The sequence below is a fragment of the Pelophylax lessonae genome (assembly GCF_965119305.1).
Source record: "Pelophylax lessonae genome assembly, chromosome: 13".
NCBI lineage: Eukaryota > Metazoa > Chordata > Amphibia > Anura > Ranidae > Pelophylax > Pelophylax lessonae.
The window spans coordinates 23,725,468-23,750,255 of NC_138780.1; the positions used below are offsets into that span (position 1 = coordinate 23,725,468).

The 24,788-nt window shown below is 45.2% G+C and overlaps 1 protein-coding gene across 1 annotated transcript in view; it reads right to left on the reverse strand.

Moving 5' to 3' along the window:
• Positions 1-24,788, reverse strand: part of SETDB1 (SET domain bifurcated histone lysine methyltransferase 1) — a 138,717-nt gene that overhangs the window by 79,204 nt on the left and 34,725 nt on the right. Inside the window, exon 5 of the mRNA XM_082275506.1 lies at positions 4,194-4,272. Within this exon, the coding sequence (XP_082131632.1) occupies positions 4,194-4,272 (79 nt within the window). The remainder of the gene's footprint in view (positions 1-4,193; positions 4,273-24,788) is intronic.

The following is a 24,788-nucleotide window of genomic DNA, read 5'->3' on the forward strand; positions in this document are numbered from 1 at the left end:
ACTATTGATGAAGCGAAGCAGCCGCTCGGCTGTTATTACCAGCAATCGGCTTTGATCGGGTCTATCCATAGAGGCCTGAGGAAGGAGCGCATGCTCCGATAACACGTCGCCTACGTCATCGCGTCCTTGCGTCACAACCGGGAGAGTGTCGCCGGAAGTCTACCTCTGTGTCCCCAGTGTTCAGGAAGTGCCAACATCCATCGGCTACAGCGGATAACTGCAGCGGGCCATCTCAGACTGATTGAGGCACCGGACGGACCTATCGCTTGGACGGACCAGTTTACATGTTATACATTGCTGTTTCTCACCTACTCTATTGTGAGTATTTGGTGTACATTGATTTACCTTATTAAACTAGTCTTACTGCACTTAGAGTGGCGCCTGTCTTTTCTCCACAGTAACAGAAAACGTCAAATGTGCAGAATATCGGCACCTAATATCGGCTATTGGCCTGAAGGGTGGTCGGAAGACCGGTAACGGTATTAGCCCTCAAAAAACAAAAAATTGGTTGATCCCTACTTGGAACCCCAAAAAATTATAAAATTTTCAAAAAGGAGGCCCTGGAGAATAAATCCACGGCTGTGGCAATTGTTTGTCAAATATTTGTGCAGTCATTTATCAAATGCAAACTTTCATGGAAAAAATACATTAAATGAATTGTAGGGAACACAAACACAATACTCAATCTTTTGGTAGAATATAAAACATGCGGTTGCGTCAAGTAAATAGATACAAAACGTGTTAAGACTTGAATATTTTATTATTTATTTTTATGTTTACATTTTTTTTTTGATCCCTTTTATTGAAGTCACAAGGAATGAAAACATGCCTTGTGACAGCAATAACTGAATTTTTGACTTACTGTAAAATCCTTTTCTCTTAAGCTCATTGACAGACGCAGACTCCTTGATTGAGATCAGTGTCCTACCTAGATACTAAGTGTCCTACTCCTGTAGGGGACAGTATAACCCTACTGATATCAATCAAGAAGTCTGCGTCTGTCTGACAGGTACTCCTTATGAAGAGATCTGTGGTTTTTAAAGCTGGCCATACATTATACAAATTTTATTATTCAATTTCCTTTAGATTTGCCTTCCACTATGCAGTGCAAGGGCCTGCCTGACTGCATACAAATTAAAATGGTTTAGGTTTGACCTCAATCTATGGTTTTTGTAAACCTAAAAGGAAAAGTTGTACAATGTATGGCCAGCCTAAGGTCCAAATCCCTCCTCTGCATTTAAAAGTATTTTATCACACAAGTTTGGAGAGATCAAATACTTTTGATTTTTAAAAATGGTGCCCTTTACATCCAGGTAACCAGGAAGTGATGGGACGTCATCGCTTCCAGATTGCTATATCATAGAGCCCAACAAATCTGACCCGATCATTGCTGGGCACTACGATCAGCTAGAAGCGTCAGCTGGTCAATCAGGACTCCCAGTAGGATGGGAGATAACAGTGAAGCCGTGAAAGGCAGCGGAGGAGAGTAGGGCTAGAGCAGGGGTCTTCAAACTATGGCCCTCCAGTTGTTCAGGCACAACAATTCCCATCATGCCTAGTCATATCTGTCTGTCATGCCTCATGGGATGTGTAGTTCCGCAACAGCTGGGGGCGGTAGTTTGAGGATCCCTGGGCTAGCGGGACAATGGCGTCCCCTCCCACTACTTGTAAAAGCAACCCAGGGGCTAGTAAGCTGCTAGGATTGCTTTTGCAAAAAAGCGGACTGTCGGTTCTAAAAAAAATGGTACCGGGACGATGCTTGCAGCTGCAGGCCTAATCCCGGTACAACTCTGAGATCAAGTGGTTAAAGCTGATTCAAAGTCCTCAAATAACTCTGCTTCACAATGCGGTCTCTGTAAGCTTCCTCACAGGCATAGGCATCTTCCTTCTGGTTTCTTACGGGTGTAGGATCTTTGGCTATATTGATTGTGTGCCATTAGATAATGCTACTGCTACACATGTGCACAGTAGTTGCTTCCAGCACAGAGAATACACTCTACACTGAACTGTGCATATGCAGCTCGGCGTAAATTCTACAGAACATTGTGAAAAGGCACGCAAGTTTGCCTTACTGATGGGAGACACAGCATTATCTGTGCGCAGCAATTCTTTTATTTTTTTCGTTTTAGTTCCGCTTTAAGGGCTGGTTCACACCAGATGGAGCCCAGTGCTTTCTTTTTTATCAAAAAAGCATGCACATTGTTTTCCATGGATTTCAATGACCCCAGTTCACACCAGGACAGTGCGTTCCAGTGCAGTCATGTTGAATTTCTTCTGTATGGAACGCATCTGGAACGTGGCAAATGGCATCAAAACCATATCATAGTTACATAGTTAGTGAGGTTGAAAAAAGACATCAGTCCATCCAGTTCAACCTATGATGTGTGTTTGCTTTTAACCGTACATTGTATACCCCTGTATGTTGTACATTGTATACCCCTGTATGTTGTGGTCTTTAAGGTGCCCATCTAATAGTTTTTTGAAACTATCGATGCTCCCTGCTGATACGACTGCTTGTGGAAGAGAATTCCACATCCTTACCGCTCTTACAGTGAAGAACCCCTTACGTACTTTAAGGTTAAACCGCCTTTCCTCTAGTTTTAGTGAGTGGCCATGTGTCTTATTGTATCTCCTTTCTCTGAATAGTTTGTTCCTTATGTTAGGGTCGCCAGTACAATATTTGTACATTGATATCATATCCCCCCTCAATCGTCTTCTCCAGAGAGAATAATTTCAGTGCTTGTATTCTTTTCCTCATAGCTGATGTCCTCCATTCCCCTAATTATTTTTGTTGCTCTTCTCTGGACTCTTTTCAGTTCCAGCACATTCTTCCTGAGGACCGGTGCCCAGAACTGGACAGCATACTCCAAATGTGGCCGGACCAGAGTCTTGTAGAGTGGGAGAATAATCTATTTCTGGAGTGAATCCCCTTTTTTTATACATCCCAGTATTCTGTTGTCTTTGCTTGCTGCAGCTTGGCATTCCATGCCACTGCCAAGCCTGTTGTCTACCAGTACTCCCAGGTCCTTTTCCATCTTCGATTCACCCAGAGGTGAATCGAAGATGTAACGGATCAGCTGGCACCCCGACTGGGTACCTCTGTTGACGGATGCTCCTAGTGCTTCCTGAGGGCTCCAAGCACTCCAACAGACACCATAACCACCTCAGACCCCATGAACCGCCGCAGCTTGGTTGGGGTCTCACCGTTTCCTACCCAACCTGGACCTACGACAAGGCTCTGGGTTCCAGTGGGTGAACCCCTCTTTCCCCAGAGAGTGAAGAAGGAACAGGAACAATCTCTTGCAAGAGCTTGTGATTATTCAAGGGAGTATGAAGAGCAGATTTCCCCAAAAAGAGACAGGACTCTAGATTGAGGGTGAAGTAGAACTCTAGGTTTATTAGTACAGCTGCTCTTTTATACAGTTTTCCCCCACAAGGTTACCGCCCAGGTGGACCTTGTGGGGAACAGGACATGAAAATCACAATCCAATAAAAACAGAGTTTTACATTCAGTCACTCCCATACAGTGTACACAATCCCTCCCCTTTGCCTGATTACATTATCATAAGCAGATGAAATTGTATACAGAAACAGAATTAACCTGAACTAATTATCTAGCCATCTGGACAGACCAATGTTAGGTCATTGACATTTAACAATGGGACAGGCAGACTTAACAATACACGTCCTACCTCCAAACAGACAACAGGACAAGACTGCCAATGACAGTCTGTCCGTTCCCTACATTGAAGTACATGGAATACACATTATCTCAATAAACAATTGGGAAAGCCTGTCTCTGACATTGAAGGACATGGAACAGAAGCCAATGTGATTAGCTCTTTCAATGAACATGTTCAGAATCAAAACAGCTGACAAATATTACTGTCCCACTTGAAGCAATTCAAACCATTAAGTATCTGTCTATCACTCCCCAGTGACGGTGAGTAACGTCACAGAACACATGTCCTGAATTGAGATGAAAGGAAAAAAATGCACCGGAATGCATCAAAAATGCAAATGCAGAAAAGCATCCGGAACACAGAAATTGTGGCGTGTATATTTTTATCCCCCCTTCTATTAATTGAACTGGATGGATGGTCTCTTTCAACCACAGTATGTAACTGGCTCTAAAACAGCAGTAACATCACATACCAAGAATCATTGTAGGAGAGAGAAGCTGCATAACATACCGGCCTTCTTGTGGATGGCTTCCACCAGATTCTGTACATCTTTTTGGCATTTCTTCATGGCGGTCATAGCGTCTTTTAGCTAAATAGTTTAGAAAAATAAATCACTAAGTCACTCCGGTGGTTGTACAGTATTCTACAGACAATTTCATTCTTGAATACCAAACACAAAAATAAAGTGACATTGTCATGATGATGGCGATGTTTTATGGAATAAAATTGTAGATTAGCAACTACTCTGACTTTCTAACGACTACCGAGACAGCATCAGCCACACAGGGATTGCATTGTTTTCAGTAGGGCTGCAGAGGTATAGGCCTGCATTGTGAAAGATGTAGTAAGACATTACTGGGCAGGCTGGGCTCCAATGTGTATGGGCACTGGGGTGTGGTGCCTTGTTTTACTACAAAGCAAGGCACTGGTTTCCTTTTTTCTTAAAGAGGTTGTAAACTCTCTATGAACTTGTACCTATAGGCAAGCCTTTAATAAGGGCTTGCCTATAGGTACTGTAAATATCTCCTAAAATTGCACCGTTTAGGAGATATTTACTTTTAATGCAGCCGATGACGTCATTAGCGCATGCGCTCTGAAGGAGCGGCCACCCGTTCCTTCAGACAGATCTCTTTCTTTGATTCGATTAATCAGGCATGCGGTCACCTTTGCACGTGCAACTCCCATTCAGCAGCTCAGAACAGCAGTGTGACAAACGTGCGCAATTCAACCTTTTACAAATACCTCGTACTAAAAAAAAAAAAAAAAAGTAGAGCTTACTAAAGTTGTCCACAGATTGAAATTTGGCTGTATAATCGGGGACCAGATGAATTTCCATCCATGTAAGACAAAAGGGTTTGTTAGAACGACTTGTCGAATGGGGAATGTTGGAAAACCTTAGTTGGACTTACCGGTGATGGCATTTCTAAAAGCCTTTCAGGACAGCACCTGAAGAGAGCGCAACTCCACCCAATTTTACCAGGAAGCACTGCAGTCTTTATAACTGAAGGCATGGTGGAAGAGGAGGAATTTTAAAGGCTGCAGTATTTCCTAGGAAAATTGGGTGGAGCTGCGCTCTCAGGTGCTGTCTTGAAAGGCTCTTAGAAATACCATCTAACTAAGGTTTTCCCAAATCGCCTTTCAGGACAGCACCTGGAGGATAACTGAGAAACTTACCCAAGGGCAGGACAACTGCCTGCAGCACCTTCCTACTGAAGGCCTGATCTGCAGCTTACCGCAAGTCTGGATGGTTCAGGGTTCCCTGCATTAATAGATCCCTCCTGGGCGGAAGTTTCCGTGGGGGATTCGTGGCTAATTTCAGTCGCAAACCATGGTCTCTTTGGCCAAAAGGGAGTCATCAAGATCAAATCTGTGGATTCTTCCTTGAACTTTCTAAGGACTAGAGGTATAAGCTGGAGGGGGAACGCATAGCACAAGGGGAAGTCCCATGGATGAGCAAGAGCGTCTAGACTAGGGATGCACCGATCCGATATTCGGATCGGATATCGGCGCCGATATGGCCATTTTAGATGGGTCGGGGGATCAGTAAACATTGACCGATCCACTTGCCGATACGGTTTTTGCTGAGTAACGGCTCAGCCATCCCTTACTGGGTGCAGTAGTAGTATGGGAGCCGCTACTTCCTGTATAGGTCCGGCTCACAGGCGGAGTGATATCAGATGCACTCCGCCTGTGAATGGAGGAACCATACACATGAATCAGCGGCTTTGCTCTGTACTGCAGCCGCTTGCTTTGTGTGTAGCTCCGGATTGGTTCCGGTATCGTTATCAGTGATTTCACAATGCCAGATATCGGTATCGGGTCCTAAAAAGTCGGATCGTTGCATCCCTAATCTAGACCCCAGGCCTGATCCTCTCTGTGAGGAGAAAAGAATATTGGCGCTTTTGCCGATTCGCTAATAGATCGACCTGAGGATGGCCCCAGACTCCCGCAACCATCAGGAACACTTCCTGGTTTAGGCTCCATTCTGCTTCTATCTTTTTTCTGCTTAGGAGATCTGCCGGGAGATTTTGGGATCGTTTCAGAGGAATTGCTGTTAGAGAAGCCACATTTTGTTCTGCCCAGGTAAGTAGCTGCATGGCCAGATCCGAGAGACTCCTGCTTCTTGTTTCGACACATAGGTAACTGCTTTCATGTTGTCTGACAGGACCAGAACATGTTGATCCTTGACAGCTTGCTGAAAAGACAAGAGGCCCAGAAAGATGGCCCACAGCTCTCGCCAGTTGGACGACTTCCTGGCCTCTATCTTGGACCACAACCCTTGAACAGTATTGGTCGTCTAGATGGGCCCCCCAATCCCATGCACTTCCATCTCTGGTCAGCCATTTGTTTAGAGGAAGAGACCAGACAGGCCCTTTGTCAGATTGACCGGGTTTCGCCACCACCAGAGAGCCCTCTTCACCCTCGTGGCAATCTGGATTGGCTTCTCTAGGGGCTCTAGATGCGACCATTTCTGTAGAATGTCCATCCGGAGGGGGCGAGAATGTAGCCTGGCCCACTGGACGGCTGCTTTGGATGTGGCAAGCAGCCCTAGTGCTGCCGTAGCTACTTGAACCGTTACCGTGAGGTTGGTCTGAAGTTGACCCACCGCGGACTGGACCTTTACTATTTTTTCTTGAGGGAGAAAAACCTTCTAAGGTTGGCCATACACTATACCATTTTCTTGTTCAACTTTCTTTTAAATTTACCAAAACCATGTAATATAGGGTCAAACCTAAACACTTTCAATTTGTATGCAGTCAGGCAGGCCCTTGCACTACATAGTTTAAGGTAAATCTAAAGGAAATGGAATAAGAAAATTGTATAGTGTATGGCCAGCCTAAAAGTACTGAATTTATAGAGTGCACCAAAAAGCAAACCTCCTGTGCTGGAATCAAAGTTGGATTTTTCTAAATTTAGGAGCCACCCCAAGATTTTGGAGGTGGGACTGGGTCTCCTGTAGGTTTGCCAACATCTGACTTCTGGAGTCTGCGAAGAGCAACAGGTCGTCAAGATAAGACACAATGGAGATTCCCCCCCCCCCCCCCTTAATCTCAGCGGTTCAAGCAACTTCTGCCATTACTTTTGTGAACACTCTGGGGGGGGAAGATGACAGACCGAAGGGAAGAGCCCTAAAATGAAGATGCCATATATCGATTCCCCTAAGTTGACAGCGGGCCAGAGAAACCTTTGACAAGACTTGGCTATTGGAATGTGTAAATAAGCATCCCTCAGATCCGACGTCATGAAACACCCTGGGGACAGAAGCTCTGTCACAGAGTAAATGGTGTCCATCCAGAAGTGTTTGTACCGTATTGATCTGTTTAGAATTTTTAGGTTTAGGATCATCCGATATTTGCCAGAGGGTTTCTTTATCAAAAAGATGTGTGAATAGAAGCCTCGGCCTTCCTGTTCCTTGGGGACTTGGATTACAACTTCCTGCTCCTGTAAATGAGACATCATTGCCGAAGCTTTTTTTTTTCCCCTTGGGAAAGGGGTGACAAATAACCTGCTTGGAGAGGTTTCTGAGAATTCCAGTTTGTAACCCTGGGCAACGATGTTCCTGACAAAGGGACTTGAAGTTACTTGCTCCCATTGTGGGAGAAAACCAATAATCTTCCTCCCACCAGGAGGCTGTCATTTGCTTTTGGCGGATTGATCCGGGGTCTGAAAAGCACCCCACCTCTTCCTTTGCCCCTCTGGGAGGACCACCTGTTCTTCTGGTCCTGTTCCCTACTTCTCTGGGACTGAGGAACAGCACAAACATTTTTCTTGAAAGGCGGTTTATTTTTAGAGGGAAAAGCTTTAAAACAACTCTTCCTGGCGTTCCCATGCTCCGGGGACCGGAAGCACCGACCTTCGTCTCGCCCACTGACCATTGCGTTCCAGCGGCCAGAACCAATGCCTCTACGCCCCGGCCGGAAAGCCCACCTACTGGGACAACACTCGCCGGCCGCGACTCACATGCAGGGACTGCCGTGAGACGCGGCTCCCTGCCCAGACTGCCTACTAGGCACACAGGCTAAACATCCCGGCGAAGAACTGCTCCCCTGAGCTGAAAAGACCAGAGGCTTTGGAACACCTCCCTCCACTACAGCCAGGGGTTGTGCAGGGATGGTCAATAAAATGCAGAATCCTAGGAGGTAAGCTTACCGTTTCGCCACTAGGGAGAGCGAAGCCCCCCCTAACTGGTTGCCTTCAGCGCTTCCACCATGGAAGAGGAATCACGAGAACTGAAGGCATGGTGGAAGAGGAGATATTTTAACCACTTGCCGTCTGCTCACGTTGAGCCTACTGGGGCAAAGCGGTTCGTTATCGTCTGGCGACGTAGACCTACGTCGCCAGACACTCCCCTTTCTCGGCGGCGCACGGCGCCGGAGGCTCGCTCCCGCTGTATTCAGTCACAGCGGGAGTCGGGCCAGGGGAGGAGCAGCAGCGATCGCCGCTGCTCTTCCCCGATTGTCGGGGAATCGAGTGTGGAGATCCGCCTGCTTGTGTAAACACAAGCGGGCGGATCTCCTAAGTGACAGGCAGGGTCAGATTGCAGGGTTCAGCATAGTTGAACCCTCGATCTGTCCTTGTGTCACATAGTCACCTTCCCCCACACACGTTAGTAAGCACCAGGCATACATTAACCCCTCCCTCTCCAATAAAATTAACCCCTTCCCTGCCAGTGTCATGTTTACAGTAACAGTGCATATATATAGCACTGATTACTACAGTAATGTCACTGATCCCCCCAAAAGTGTCAAAAATGTCAGTCAAGGATCCGATCTGTCCGCCGCAATCCCGCAAAAAAAAAAAAAAAAAAAAAATCGCAGATCGCCGTCATTACGCGTTAAAAAAAAAAAACCACCAATCAATGCGCAAACCAATCAAAATACGCTTATTGTGATTTTTTTTACCAAACATAGGTAGCATAAAACAAATTGGCCAAAAATTTTAAAAAAATTTGATTTTTACATTTTTTGGGGGGGAATTTCATATAAAAAAATGTGAAAAATATTGTTATTTGTTCAAAATAAACGCTCTTTTTTTGTTTATAGCGCAAAAAGTAAAAATCGCACAGGTTATCAAATACCACCAAAAGAAAGCTCTGTTTGTGGGAAAAAAAGGACGTAAATTTAGTTTGGGTACGGCGTTGCATGACCGCGCAATTGTCAGTTAAATTCGCCCAGTGCCGAATCGCATAAAGTGGCCCAGACGTAAGACAGCAAAATCCTCCGGTGGTAAAGTGGTTAAAGGCTGCAGTGTTTCCTGGGAAAATTTGGTGGAGCTGCGCTCTCTCCAGGTGCTGTCCTAAAAGGCGATTTGGGAAAACTTTTCAAACAGCAGCTGCAGATGCTGATCAGTGTATTCTGACAGAGGAGTCCTGCCACATTGTGGTTGATTTGGTAAATGCAAATCTACCATGCACTGTAAGTGCAATTGCTCCTGAGCTTAGTAAATGAGGTAAAGCTTTACTTTGCAAAGAATACCCAATCACATGCAAGGAAAACAAACAGCATTTTTTTTTTTTTTTTTTGCACATGATTGGATGATATAAATCAGCAGAGCTTCCCCACAGATCTAAAGCAACTGCACTTGCAGTTCACTGTATATTTGCCTTTAATAAATCAACCTCAATATCTCCGTAGGGAGGATTCCTCTATCCACCTTGCTTGTGTAGATGAAGGGATTTTAGTTTTCTTTAGATCAGCCTACTGGTTAGCCACTTAAGCCCCGGAAGATTTTACCCCCTTCCTGACCAGGGGGTATTTTGCGATTCGGCACTGCGTGACTTTAACGGACAATTGCGCGGTCGTGCGACGCTGTACCTAAACGAATTTGACGTCCTTTTTTTTCCACAAACAGAGCTTTCTTTTGGTGGTATTTGATCACCTGTGCGATTTTTTGATCATGCGCTATAAACAAAAAAAGGAGCGTCAATTTTGCAAAAATAACAATATTTTTCAAATTTTTTTGTATGAAATTTCCCCCCAAAAAATGTAAAAATTTTTTAACATTTTCGGCCAATTTGTTTTATGCTACATATGTTTGGTAAAAAAAAAAAAAAGAAAATAGCAAAAAGCGTATTTTGATTGGTTTGCAAAAAAGTTATCGCGTTTACTAACAAAGGGAAAGATTTTTGTCATTTTTGTTGTTTTTTTTTTTAACGCATAATGGCGGCGATCTGCGATTTTTTTTGCGGTACTGCGACAGACAGATCGGACCCTTGACTGACATTTGACACTTTTGGGGTTACCAGTGACAGTACTAGAGTAATCAGTGCTATATATATGCACTGTTACTGTTACTTTTGGATCCTGCCGATAAGCGCTGTTTTAGCATACACATGTGAGCTTTCTACCTTTTAATAAATTGTTTACCTATACGTACTTCACTATGGTGGTTATCATTCCTTTATGACCATTGCTGGACCGTGGATTGTCCGGATTTTGGTCTACTATCTGGCTGATCTGAGCGGAATCTCCTTGCCGGTCTAAGTGGAGCTGTCAAGGTCCTGGTTGAGCTGGTTGATTCACCCTCCGAGTTCTATATGTCTAAATATATGGCATTCTGGTAAGCGCATTAGCGTGATTCACTTCCAGCACGGTGAGAGCATTATTGAACGGTGGAGGTTTGCTTTTGAGCACCGTTACACTCATCTTTGGACTTTATTTACATAATTTATTGGACACTGTGATTCATGTTTTTGATACTATTGGATGTCACTTTATTTAATTGCAAGAGCACATAAGTATTTGATATCACCTTGTATCATTTATATTTATTTGGATACCTTTAGGGATATCCTTTTTTTATATGTGTTTATCACATTTATCACAGCTTTACTTGTTTATATATTTTTGGTGTGTCCCACTGCAGCTTTAATTTATTCAACTCTTCACAGATTTAATTTTTTGTGGTTTAGCACGGTTATTTACTTTATTGTATTTCTAAGAGCCTTTCAGGACAGCACCTGAAGAGAGTGCAACTCCACCCAATTTTCCCAGGAAACACTGCAGCCTTTAAAAAAACTGAAGGCTGCAGTGTTTGCTGAGAAAATTGGGTGGAGCTGCGCTCTCTTCAGGTGCTGTCCTTAAAGGCTCTAAGAAATACCATCTGAGGTTTTCCCAAATCGCCTTTCAGGACAGCACCTGGAGGATAATGGAGAAACTTACCCTAGGGCAGGACAACTGCCTGCAGCACCTTCCTACCGAAGGCCTGATCTGCAGCTGACCGCAAGTCTGGTTGGTTCAGGGTTCCCTGCGTTACTAGATCCCTCCTGAACGGAAGTTTCCGGGGGGATTCGTGGCTAAATTTAGAATGGTCGCAAACCATGGCCTCTTTGGCCAAAAGGAAGTCATCAAGATCAAATCTGTGGATTCTTCCTTGAACCTTCTGATGACTAGAGGTATAAGCTGGAGGGGGGGGGGGGGGGGGGGGACGCATAGCACAAGGGGAAGTCCCATGGATGAGCAAGAGCGTCTAGACCCCAGTCCTGATCCTCTCTGTGAGGAGAAAAGAATATTGGCGCTTTTGCGTTTTGCTGGTTCGCAAATAGATAAACCTGAGGATGGCCTCAGACTCGCGCAACCATCAGGAAGACTTCCTGGTTTAGGCTCCATTCTGCTTCTATCTTTTTTCTGCTTAGGAGATCTGCCGGGAGATTTTGGGATCCTTTCAGGGGAATTGCTGTTAGAGAAGCCACATTTTGTTCTGCCCAGGTAAGTAGCTGCATGGCCAGATCCGAGAGACTCCTGCTTCTTGTTTCGACACATAGGTAACTGCTTTCATGTTGTCTGACAGGACCAGAACATGTTGATCCTTGACAGCTTGCTGAAAAGACAAGAGGCCCAGAAAGATGGCCCACTGCTCCTCTCGCCAGTTGGACGACTTCCTGGCCTCTATCTTGGACCACAACCCTTGAACAGTATTGGTCGTCTAGATGGGCCCCCCATTCCCATGCACTTCCATCTCTGGTCAGCCATTTGTTTAGAGGAAGAGACCAGACAGGCCCTTTGTCAGATTGACCGGGTTTCGCCACCACCAGAGAGCCCTCTTCACCCTCGTGGCAATCTGGATTGGCTTCTCTAGGGGCTCTAGATGCGACCATTTCTGTAGAATGTCCATCCGGAGGGGGCGAGAATGTAGCCTGGCCCACTGGACGGCTGCTTTGGATGTGGCAAGCAGCCCTAGTGCTGCCGTAGCTACCCGAACCGTTACCGTGAGGTTGGTCTGAAGCTGACCCACCGCGGACTGGACCTTTACTATTTTTTCTTGAGGGAGAAAAACCTTCTAAGGCTGGCCATACACTATACCATTTTCTTGTTCAACTTTCCTTTAGATTTACCAAAACCATGTAATATAGGGTCAAACCTAAACACTTTCAATTTGTATGCAGTCAGGCAGGCCCTTGCACTACATAGTTTAAGGTAAATCTAAAGGAAATGGAATAAGAAAATTGTATAGTGTATGGCCAGCCTAAAAGTACTGAATTTATAGAGTGCACCAAAAAGCAAACCTCCTGTGCTGGAATCAAAGTTGGATTTTTCTAAATTTAGGAGCCACCCCAAGATTTTGGAGGTGGGACTGGGTCTCCTGTAGGTTTGCCAACATCTGACTTCTGGAGTCTGCGAAGAGCAACAGGTCGTCAAGATAAGACACAATGGAGATTCTCCCCCCCCCCCCCTTAATCTCAGCGGTTCAAGCAACTTCTGCCATTACTTTTGTGGACACTCTGGGGGGGAAGATGACAGACCGAAGGGAAGAGCCCTAAAATGAAGATGCCATATATCGATTCCCCTAAGTTGACAGCGGGCCAGAGAAACCTTTGACAAGACTTGGCTATTGGAATGTGTAAATAAGCATCCCTCAGATCCAACGTCATAAAACACCCTGGGGACAGAAGCTCTGTCACAGAGTAAATGGTGTCCATCCAGAAGTGTTTGTACCGTATTGATCTGTTTAGAATTTTTAGGTTTAGGATCATCCGATATTTGCCAGAGGGTTTCTTTATCAAAAAGATGTGTGAATAAAAGCCTCGGCCTTCCTGTTCCTTGGGGACTTGGATTACAACTTCCTGCTCCTGTAAATGAGACATCATTGCCGAAGCTTTTTTTTTTCCCTTGGGAAAGGGGTGACAAATAACCTGCTTGGAGAGGTTTCTGAGAATTCCAGTTTGTAACCCTGGGCAACGATGTTCCTGACAAAGGGACTTGAAGTTACTTGCTCCCATTGTGGGAGAAAACCAATAATCTTCCTCCCACCAGGAGGCTGTCATTTGCTTTTGGCGGATTGATCCGGGGTCTGAAAAGCACCCCACCTCTTCCTTTGCCCCTCTGGGAGGACCACCTGTTCTTCTGGTCCTGTTCCCTACTTCTCTGGGACTGAGGAACAGCACAAACATTTTTCTTGAAAGGCGGTTTATTTTTAGAGGGAAAAGCTTTAAAACAACTCTTCCTAGCGTTCCCATGCTCCGGGGACCGGAAGCACCGACCTTCGTCTCGCCCACTGACCATTGCGTTCCAGCGGCCAGAACCAATGCCTCTACGCCCCGGGCGGAAAGCCCACCTACTGGGACAACACTCGCCGGCCGCGACCCACATGCAGGGACTGCCGTGAGACACGGCTCCCTGCCCAGACTGCCTACTAGGCACACAGGCTAAACATCCTGGCGAAGAACTGCTCCCCTGAGCTGAAAAGACCAGAGGCTTTGGAACACCTCCCTCCACTACAGCCAGGGGTTGTGCAGGGATGGTCAATAAAATGCAGAATCCTAGGAGGTAAGCTTACCGTTTCGCCACTAGAAGAGAGCGCAGCCCCCCCTAACTGGTTGCCTTCAGCGCTTCAACCATGGAAGAGGAATCACGAGAACTGAAGGCATGGTGGAAGAGGAGATATTTTAACCACTTGCCGTCTGCTCACGTTGAGCCTACTGGGGCAAAGCGGTTCGTTATCGTCTGGCGACGTAGACCTACGTCGCCAGACACTCCCCTTTCTCGGCGGCGCACGGCGCCGGAGGCTCGCTCCCGCTGTATTCAGTCACAGCCGGAGTCGGGCCAGGGGAGGAGCAGCAGTGATCGCCGCTGCTCTTCCCCAATCGTCGGGGAATCGAGTGTGGAGATCCGCCTGCTTGTGTAAACACAAGCGGGCAGACCTCCTAAGTGACAGGCAGGGTCACATTGATGATCCTCGATCTGTGCTTGCGTCACATAGTCACCTTCCCCCACACACGTTAGTAAGCACCAGGCATACATTAACCCCTTCCCTGCCAGTGTCATTTTTACAGTAACAGTGCATATATATAGCACTGATTACTGTAGTAATGTCACTGGTCCCCCCAAAAGTGTCAAAAATGTCAGTCAAGGGTCCGATCTGTCCGCCGCAATCCCGCAAAAAAAAAAAAAAAAAAAAAATCGCAGATCGCCGCCATTACGCGTTAAAAAAAAAAAAAAAAAACACCAAAAAGGACAGAAATCTTTCCCTTAGTTAGTAAACGCAATAACTTTTGCGCAAACCAATCAAAATACGCTTATTGTGATTTTTTTTACCAAACATAGGTAGCATAAAACAAATTGGCCAAAAATTTTAAAAAAATTTGATTTTTACATTTTTTGGGGGGGGAATTTCATATAAAAAAATGTTAAAAATATTGTTATTTTTTCAAAATAAACGCTCTTTTTTTGTTTATAGCGCAAAAAGTAAAAATTGCACAGGTGATCAAATACCACCAAAAGAAAGCTCTGTTTGTGGGAAAAAAAGGACGTAAATTTAGTTTGGGTACGGCGTTGCATGACCGCGCAATTGTCAGTTAAATTTGCACAGCGCCGAATCGCAAAAAGTGGCCCAGACGTAAGACAGCAAAATCCTCCGGTGGTAAAGTGGTTAAAGGCTGCAGTGTTTCCTGGGAAAATTTGGTGGAGCTGCGCTCTCTCCAGGTGCTGTCCTAAAAGGCGATTTGGGAAAACTTGTCGAACAGCGGCTGCAGATGCTGATCAGTGTATTCTGACAGAGAAGTCCTGCGTTTAGAATACAATGTGGTTGATTTGGTAAATGCAAATCTACCATGCACTGTAAGTGCAATTGCTCCTGAGCTTAGTAAATGAGGTAAAGCTTTACTTTGCAAAGAATACCCAATCACATGCAAGGAAAACAAACAGCATTTTTTTTTTTTTTGCACATGATTGGATGATATAAATCAGCAGAGCTTCCCCACAGATCTAAAGCAACTGCACTTGCAGTTCACCGTATATTTGCCTTTAATAAATCAACCTCAATATCTCCGTAGGGAGGATCCCTCTATCCACCTTGCTTGTGTAGATGAAGGGATTTTAGTTTTCTTTAGATCAGCCTACTGGTTAGCCACTTAAGCCCCGGAAGATTTTACCCCCTTCCTGACCAGGGGGTATTTTGCGATTCGGCACTGCGTGACTTTAACGGACAATTGCGCGGTCGTGCGACGCTGTACCTAAACGAATTTGACGTCCTTTTTTTCCCACAAACAGAGCTTTCTTTTGGTGGTATTTGATCACCTGTGCGATTTTTTGATCATGCGCTATAAACAAAAAAAGGAGCGTCAATTTTGCAAAAATAACAATATTTTTCAAATTTTTTTGTATGAAATTTCCCCCCAAAAAATGTAAAAATTTTTTAACATTTTCGGCCAATTTGTTTTATGCTACATATGTTTGGTAAAAAAAAAAAAAAAGAAAATAGCAAAAAGCGTATTTTGATTGGTTTGCACAAAAGTTATCGCGTTTACTAACAAAGGGAAAGATTTTTGTCATTTTTGTTGTTTTTTTTTTTAACGCATAATGGCGGCGATCTGCGATTTTTTTTGCGGTACTGCGACGGACAGATCGGACCCTTGACTGACATTTGACACTTTTGGGGTTACCAGTGACAGTACTAGAGTAATCAGTGCTATATATATGCACTGTTACTGTTACTTTTGGATCCTGCCGATAAGCGCTGTTTTAGCATACGCATGTGAGCTTTCTACCTTTTAATAAATTGTTTACCTATACGTACTTCACTATGGTGGTTATCATTCCTTTATGACCATTGCTGGACCGTGGATTGTCCGGATTTTGGTCTACTATCTGGCTGATCTGAGCGGAATCTCCTTGCCGGTCTAAGTGGAGCTGTCAAGGTCCTGGTTGAGCTGGTTGATTCACCCTCCGAGTTCTATATGTCTAAATATATGGCATTCTGGTAAGCGCATTAGCGTGATTCACTTCCAGCACGGTGATAGCATTATTGAACGGTGGAGGCTTGCTTTTGAGCACCGTTACACTCATCTTTGGACTTTATTTACATAATTTATTGGACACTGTGATTCATGTTTTTGATACTATTGGATGTCACTTTATTTAATTGCAAGAGCACATAAGTATTTGATATCACCTTGTATCATTTATATTTATTTGGATACCTTTAGGGATATCCTTTTTTTATGTGTTTATCACATTTATCACAGCTTTACTTGTTTATATATTTTTGGTGTGTCCCACTGCAGCTTTAATTTATTCAACTCTTCACAGATTGAATTTTTTGTGGTTTAGCACGGTTATTTACTTTATTGTATTTCTAAGAGCCTTTCAGGACAGCACCTGAAGAGAGTGCAACTCCACCCAATTTTCCCAGGAAACACTGCAGCCTTTAAAAAAACTGAAGGCTGCAGTGTTTGCTGAGAAAATTGGGTGGAGCTGCGCTCTCTTCAGGTGCTGTCCTGAAAGGCTCTAAGAAATACCATCTGAGGTTTTCCCAAATCGCCTTTCAGGACAGCACCTGGAGGATAACTGAGAAACTTACCCTAGGGCCTTCCTGATCTGCAGCTGACCGCAAGTCTGGTTGGTTCAGGGTTCCCTGTGTTACTAGATCCCTCCTGAACGGAAGTTTCCAGGGGGGATTCGTGGCTAAATTTAGAATGGTCGCAAACCATGGCCTCTTTGGCCAAAAGGGAGTCATCAAGATCAAATCTGTGGATTCTTCCTTGAACCTTCTGATGACTAGAGGTATAAGCTGGAGGGGGGGGGGGGACGCATAGCACAAAGGGAAGTCCCATGGATGAGCAAGAGCGTCTAGACCCCAGTCCTGATCCTCTCTGTGAGGAGAAAAGAATATTGGCGCTTTTGCGTTTTGCTGGTTCGCAAATAGATAAACCTGAGGATGGCCTCAGACTCGCGCAACCATCAGGAAGACTTCCTGGTTTAGGCTCCATTCTGCTTCTATCTTTTTTCTGCTTAGGAGATCTGCCGGGAGATTTTGGGATCCTTTCAGGGGAATTGCTGTTAGAGAAGCCACATTTTGTTCTGCCCAGGTAAGTAGCTGCATGGCCAGATCCGAGAGACTCCTGCTTCTTGTTCCCTCTTGTTTCGACACATAGGTAACTGCTTTCATGTTGTCTGACAGGACCAGAACATGTTGATCCTTGACAGCTTGCTGAAAAGACAAGAGGCCCAGAAAGATGGCCCACAGCTCCTCTCGCCAGTTGGACGACTTCCTGGCCTCTATCTTGGACCACAACCCTTGAACAGTATTGGTCGTCTAGATGGGCCCCCCATTCCCATGCACTTCCATCTCTGGTCAGCCATTTGTTTAGAGGAAGAGACCAGACAGGCCCTTTGTCAGATTGACCAGGTTTCGCCACCACCAGAGAGCCCTCTTCACCCTCGTGGCAATCTGGATTGGCTTCTCTAGGGGCTCTAGATGCGACCATTTCTGTAGAATGTCCATCCGGAGGTGGCGAGAATGTAGCCTGGCCCACTGGACGGCTGCTTTGGATGTGGCAAGCAGCCCTAGTGCTGCCGTAGCTACCCGAACCGTTACCGTGAGGTTGGTCTGAAGCTGACCCACCGCGGACTGGACCTTTACTATTTTTCTTGAGGGAGAAAAACCTCCTAAGGCTGGCCATACACTATACCATTTTCATGTTCAACTTTCCTTTAGATTTACCAAAACCATGTAATATAGGGTCAAACCTAAACACTTTCAATTTGTATGCAGTCAGGCAGGCCCTTGCACTACATAGTTTAAGGTAAATCTAAAGGAAATGGAATAAGAAAATTGTATAGTGTATGGCCAGCCTAAAAGTACTGAATTTATAGAGTGCACCAAAAAGCAAACCTCCTGTGCTGGAATCAAAGTTGGATTATTCTAAATTTAGGAGCCACCCCAAGATTTTGGAGGTGGGACTGGGTCTCCTGTAGGTTTGCCAACATCGGACTTCTGGAGTCTGCGAAGAGCAACAGGTCGTCAAGATAAGACACAATGGAGATTCCCCCCCCCCCCCCCTTAATCTCAGCGGTTCAAGCAACTTCTGCCATTACTTTTGTGAACACTCTGGGGGGGAAGATGACAGACCGAAGTGAAGAGCCCTAAAATGAAGATGCCATATATCGATTCCCCCAAGTTGACAGCGGGCCAGAGAAACCTTTGACAAGACTTGGCTATTGGAATGTGTAAATAAGCATCCCTCAGATCCGACGTCATAAAACACCCTGGGGACAGAAGCTCTGTCACAGAGTAAATGGTGTCCATCCAGAAGTGTTTGTACCGTATTGATCTGTTTAGAATTTTTAGGTTTAGGATCATCCGATATTTGCCAGAGGGTTTCTTTATCAAAAAGATGTGTGAATAGAAGCCTCGGCCTTCCTGTTCCTTGGGGACTTGGATTACAACTTCCTGCTCCTGTAAATGAGACATCATTGCCGAAGCTTTTTTTTTTCCCCTTGGGAAAGGGGTGACAAATAACCTGCTTGGAGAGGTTTCTGAGAATTCCAGTTTGTAACCCTGGGCAACGATGTTCCTGACAAAGGGACTTGAAGTTACTTGCTCCCATTGTGGGAGAAAACCAATAATCTTCCTCCCACCAGGAGGCTGTCATTTGCTTTTGGCGGATTGATCCGGGGTCTGAAAAGCACCCCACCTCTTCCTTTGCCCCTCTGGGAGGACCACCTGTTCTTCTGGTCCTGTTCCCTACTTCTCTGGGACTGAGGAACAGCACAAACATTTTTCTTGAAAGGCGGTTTATTTTTAGAGGGAAAAGCTTTAAAACAACTCTTCCTGGCGTTCCCATGCTCCGGGGACCGGAAGCACCGACCTTCGTCTCGCCCACTGACCATTGCGTTCCAGCGGCCAGAACCAATGCCTCTACGCCCCGGCCGGAAAGCCCACCTACTGGGACAACACTCGCCGGCCGCGACTCACATGCAGGGACTGCCGTGAGACGCGGCTCCCTGCCCAGACTGCCTACTAGGCACACAGGCTAAACATCCCGGCGAAGAACTGCTCCCCTGAGCTGAAAAGACCAGAGGCTTTGGAACACCTCCCTCCACTACAGCCAGGGGTTGTGCAGGGATGGTCAATAAAATGCAGAATCCTAGGAGGTAAGCTTACCGTTTCGCCACTAGGGAGAGCGAAGCCCCCCCTAACTGGTTGCCTTCAGCGCTTCCACCATGGAAGAGGAATCACGAGAACTGAAGGCATGGTGGAAGAGGAGATATTTTAACCACTTGCCGTCTGCTCACGTTGAGCCTACTGGGGCAAAGCGGTTCGTTATCGTCTGGCGACGTAGACCTACGTCGCCAGACACTCCCCTTTCTCGGCGGCGCACGGCGCCGGAGGCTCGCTCCCGCTGTATTCAGTCACAGCGGGAGTCGGGCCAGGGGAGGAGCAGCAGCGATCGCCGCTGCTCTTCCCCGATTGTCGGGGAATCGAGTGTGGAGATCCGCCTGCTTGTGTAAACACAAGCGGGCGGATCTCCTAAGTGACAGGCAGGGTCAGATTGCAGGGTTCAGCATAGTTGAACCCTCGATCTGTCCTTGTGTCACATAGTCACCTTCCCCCACACACGTTAGTAAGCACCAGGCATACATTAACCCCTCCCTCTCCAATAAAATTAACCCCTTCCCTGCCAGTGTCATGTTTACAGTAACAGTGCATATATATAGCACTGATTACTACAGTAATGTCACTGATCCCCCCAAAAGTGTCAACAATGTCAGTCAAGGATCCGATCTGTCCGCCGCAATCCCGCAAAAAAAAAAAAAAATCGCAGATCGCCTTCATTACGCGTTAAAAAAAAAAAACCACCAATCAATGCGCAAACCAATCAAAATACGCTTATTGTGATTTTTTTTACCAAACATAGGTAGCATAAAACAAATTGGCCAAAAATTTTAAAAAAATTTGATTTTTACATTTTTTTGGGGGGGAATTTCATATAAAAAAATGTGAAAAATATTGGTATTTGTTCAAAATAAACGCTCTTTTTTTGTTTATAGCGCAAAAAGTAAAAATCGCACAGGTTATCAAATACCACCAAAAGAAAGCTCTGTTTGTGGGAAAAAAAGGACGTAAATTTAGTTTGGGTACGGCGTTGCATGACCGCGCAATTGTCAGTTAAATTCGCCCAGTGCCGAATCGCATAAAGTGGCCCAGACGTAAGACAGCAAAATCCTCCGGTGGTAAAGTGGTTAAAGGCTGCAGTGTTTCCTGGGAAAATTTGGTGGAGCTGCGCTCTCTCCAGGTGCTGTCCTAAAAGGCGATTTGGGAAAACTTTTCAAACAGCAGCTGCAGATGCTGATCAGTGTATTCTGACAGAGGAGTCCTGCCACATTGTGGTTGATTTGGTAAATGCAAATCTACCATGCACTGTAAGTGCAATTGCTCCTGAGCTTAGTAAATGAGGTAAAGCTTTACTTTGCAAAGAATACCCAATCACATGCAAGGAAAACAAAAAGCATTTTTTTTTTTTTTGCACATGATTGGATGATATAAATCAGCAGAGCTTCCCCACAGATCTAAAGCAACTGCACTTGCAGTTCACCGTATATTTGCCTTTAATAAATCAACCTCAATATCTCCGTAGGGAGGATCCCTCTATCCACCTTGCTTGTGTAGATGAAGGGATTTTAGTTTTCTTTAGATCAGCCTACTGGTTAGCCACTTAAGCCCCGGAAGATTTTACCCCCTTCCTGACCAGGGGGTATTTTGCGATTCGGCACTGCGTGACTTTAACGGACAATTGCGCGGTCGTGCGACGCTGTACCTAAACAAATTTGACGTCCTTTTTTTCCCACAAACAGAGCTTTCTTTTGGTGGTATTTGATCACCTGTGCGATTTTTTGATCATGCGCTATAAACAAAAAAAGGAGCGTCAATTTTGCAAAAATAACAATATTTTTCAAATTTTTTTGTATGAAATTTCCCCCCAAAAAATGTAAAAATTTTTTAACATTTTTGGCCAATTTGTTTTATGCTACATATGTTTGGTAAAAAAAAAAAACAAGAAAATAGCAAAAAGCGTATTTTGATTGGTTTGCACAAAAGTTATCGCGTTTACTAACAAAGGGAAAGATTGTCATTTTTGTTGTTTTTTTTTTTAACGCATAATGGCGGCGATCTGCGATTTTTTTTGCGGTACTGCGACGGACAGATCGGACCCTTGACTGACATTTGACACTTTTGGGGTTACCAGTGACAGTACTAGAGTAATCAGTGCTATATATATGCACTGTTACTGTTACTTTTGGATCCTGCCGATAAGCGCTGTTTTAGCATACGCATGTGAGCTTTCTACCTTTTAATAAATTGTTTACCTATACGTACTTCACTATGGTGGTTATCATTCCTTTATGACCATTGCTGGACCGTGGATTGTCCGGATTTTGGTCTACTATCTGGCTGATCTGAGCGGAATCTCCTTGCCGGTCTAAGTGGAGCTGTCAAGGTCCTGGTTGAGCTGGTTGATTCACCCTCCGAGTTCTATATGTCTAAATATATGGCATTCTGGTAAGCGCATTAGCGTGATTCACTTCCAGCACGGTGATAGCATTATTGAACGGTGGAGGCTTGCTTTTGAGCACCGTTACACTCATCTTTGGACTTTATTTACATAATTTATTGGACACTGTGATTCATGTTTTTGATACTATTGGATGTCACTTTATTTAATTGCAAGAGCACATAAGTATTTGATATCACCTTGTATCATTTATATTTATTTGGATACCTTTAGGGATATCCTTTTTTTATGTGTTTATCACATTTATCACAGCTTTACTTGTTTATATATTTTTGGTGTGTCCCACTGCAGCTTTAATTTATTCAACTCTTCACAGATTGAATTTTTTGTGGTTTAGCACGGTTATTTACTTTATTGTATTTCTAAGAGCCTTTCAGGACAGCACCTGAAGAGAGTGCAACTCCACCCAATTTTCCCAGGAAACACTGCAGCCTTTAAAAAAACTGAAGGCTGCAGTGTTTGCTGAGAAAATTGGGTGGAGCTGCGCTCTCTTCAGGTGCTGTCCTGAAAGGCTCTAAGAAATACCATCTGAGGTTTTCCCAAATCGCCTTTCAGGACAGCACCTGGAGGATAACTGAGAAACTTACCCTAGGGCCTTCCTGATCTGCAGCTGACCGCAAGTCTGGTTGGTTCAGGGTTCCCTGTGTTACTAGATCCCTCCTGAACGGAAGTTTCCAGGGGGGATTCGTGGCTAAATTTAGAATGGTCGCAAACCATGGCCTCTTTGGCCAAAAGGGAGTCATCAAGATCAAATCTGTGGATTCTTCCTTGAACCTTCTGATGACTAGAGGTATAAGCTGGAGGGGGGGGGGGGACGCATAGCACAAAGGGAAGTCCCATGGATGAGCAAGAGCGTCTAGACCCCAGTCCTGATCCTCTCTGTGAGGAGAAAAGAATATTGGCGCTTTTGCGTTTTGCTGGTTCGCAAATAGATAAACCTGAGGATGGCCTCAGACTCGCGCAACCATCAGGAAGACTTCCTGGTTTAGGCTCCATTCTGCTTCTATCTTTTTTCTGCTTAGGAGATCTGCCGGGAGATTTTGGGATCCTTTCAGGGGAATTGCTGTTAGAGAAGCCACATTTTGTTCTGCCCAGGTAAGTAGCTGCATGGCCAGATCCGAGAGACTCCTGCTTCTTGTTCCCTCTTGTTTCGACACATAGGTAACTGCTTTCATGTTGTCTGACAGGACCAGAACATGTTGATCCTTGACAGCTTGCTGAAAAGACAAGAGGCCCAGAAAGATGGCCCACAGCTCTCGCCAGTTGGACGACTTCATGGCCTCTATCTTGGACCACAACCCTTGAACAGTATTGGTCGTCTAGATGGGCCCCTCAATCCCATGCACTTCCATCTCTGGTCAGCCATTTGTTTAGAGGAAGAGACCAGACAGGCCCTTTGTCAGATTGACCAGGTTTCGCCACCACCAGAGAGCCCTCTTCACCCTCGTGGCAATCTGGATTGGCTTCTCTAGGGGCTCTAGATGCGACCATTTCTGTAGAATGTCCATCCGGAGGGGGCGAGAATGTAGCCTGGCCCACTGGACGGCTGCTTTGGATGTGGCAAGCAGCCCTAGTGCTGCCGTAGCTACCCGAACCGTTACCGTGAGGTTGGTCTGAAGCTGACCCACCGCGGACTGGACCTTTACTATTTTTTCTTGAGGGAGAAAAACCTAAGGCTGGCCATACACTATACCATTTTCTTGTTCAACTTTCCTTTAGATTTACCAAAAACATGTAATATAGGGTCAAACCTAAACACTTTCAATTTGTATGCAGTCAGGCAGGCCCTTGCACTACATAGTTTAAGGTAAATCTAAAGGAAATGGAATAAGAAAATTGTATAGTGTATGGCCAGCCTAAAAGTACTGAATTTATAGAGTGCACCAAAAAGCAAACCTCCTGTGCTGGAATCAAAGTTGGATTTTTCTAAATTTAGGAGCCACCCCAAGATTTTGGAGGTGGGACTGGGTCTCCTGTAGGTTTGCCAACATCGGACTTCTGGAGTCTGCGAAGAGCAACAGGTCGTCAAGATAAGACACAATGGAGATTCTCCCCCCCCCCCCCCTTAATCTCAGCGGTTCAAGCAACTTCTGCCATTACTTTTGTGGACACTCTGGGGGGGAAGATGACAGACCGAAGGGAAGAGCCCTAAAATGAAGATGCCATATATCGATTCCCCTAAGTTGACAGCGGGCCAGAGAAACCTTTGACAAGACTTGGCTATTGGAATGTGTAAATAAGCATCCCTCAGATCCAACGTCATAAAACACCCTGGGGACAGAAGCTCTGTCACAGAGTAAATGGTGTCCATCCAGAAGTGTTTGTACCGTATTGATCTGTTTAGAATTTTTAGGTTTAGGATCATCCGATATTTGCCAGAGGGTTTCTTTATCAAAAAGATGTGTGAATAAAAGCCTCGGCCTTCCTGTTCCTTGGGGACTTGGATTACAACTTCCTGCTCCTGTAAATGAGACATCATTGCCGAAGCTTTTTTTTTTCCCTTGGGAAAGGGGTGACAAATAACCTGCTTGGAGAGGTTTCTGAGAATTCCAGTTTGTAACCCTGGGCAACGATGTTCCTGACAAAGGGACTTGAAGTTACTTGCTCCCATTGTGGGAGAAAACCAATAATCTTCCTCCCACCAGGAGGCTGTCATTTGCTTTTGGCGGATTGATCCGGGGTCTGAAAAGCACCCCACCTCTTCCTTTGCCCCTCTGGGAGGACCACCTGTTCTTCTGGTCCTGTTCCCTACTTCTCTGGGACTGAGGAACAGCACAAACATTTTTCTTGAAAGGCGGTTTATTTTTAGAGGG